Here is a 771-nt window from a genome sequence, read left to right as displayed (position 1 = left end):
TACAAGCACACTTGCTCAATACACTACAATATATATATATATATATATATATATATAAAGCACACTTGCTCAATACACTCAAGGTCTCACATAACGACCCCTACCGTTTGCGTCGCGGCCTTATCAGCTGAGCTCTTCTGCAGTGTGTAATTCGCTCTGTAACAGGAGTCTGCAAACAACACACACGTGAATCCTACCAGCACCGCCACCAGTCCTCTATGCGCTACATTGTACACGCGGAAGCGTGGTTGGATCATCTCCGCGATGTGGTGGTTGGGTTCTGCAGCCATGATTGTCTTTATTTGTTTGGCTAGTGTGTGTGGATTCCTTGTCAGTGTAGTGTGTAATGAGGATAAATACTCATGTGCTGTATTGTAATACGACTACGCACATACAATTTTTTTAATGAATATGCGTTCAATTTTCAGAAGTCTACGGAATATGGGCCAATATTTTTTAGGACATCATTTTTTTATTTTTAGTACACTCTATGACCTTTGTACAGATGTACTTTTTTTTCTCCCGAAATATGTTCATCCTACGGACGTTTGTCCGTTCAGCCATATTTTTTTCTCCTCTCTACTTTCTAGAGAGAGAGAGCGGTCATGTTTTACAACTTGTCTTGTTGACACTCATTTCGACCACTTGTCACTTTATCTCTCTCTCTCTCTACTGCTAGAGAGAGAGCGAGAGAGTGTGAGTGAGAGAGTGAGTGAGAGAGTATAAGTATATTTTTAATACATATAGACTACATTAGTGATAATTTGCAAC

At 39.8% G+C, this 771-nt stretch overlaps 1 protein-coding gene across 1 annotated transcript; it reads right to left on the bottom strand.

Moving 5' to 3' along the window:
• Positions 1-104: 104 nt before the first annotated feature.
• Positions 105-290, bottom strand: SARC_17098 (hypothetical protein; the record flags this gene model as incomplete). Its single annotated transcript, XM_014288805.1, has 1 exon — positions 105-290. A coding segment is annotated over one exon (186 nt), but the record flags the coding sequence as incomplete, so codon positions are not given.
• Between the last annotated feature and the right edge of the window lie 481 nt (positions 291-771).

Source organism: Sphaeroforma arctica (genome assembly GCF_001186125.1).
Source record: "Sphaeroforma arctica JP610 unplaced genomic scaffold supercont1.9745, whole genome shotgun sequence".
NCBI lineage: Eukaryota > Ichthyosporea > Ichthyophonida > Sphaeroforma > Sphaeroforma arctica.
Note: the sequence above shows the minus strand (reverse complement) of the source record. Positions and strands in the feature narration are given on the sequence as shown.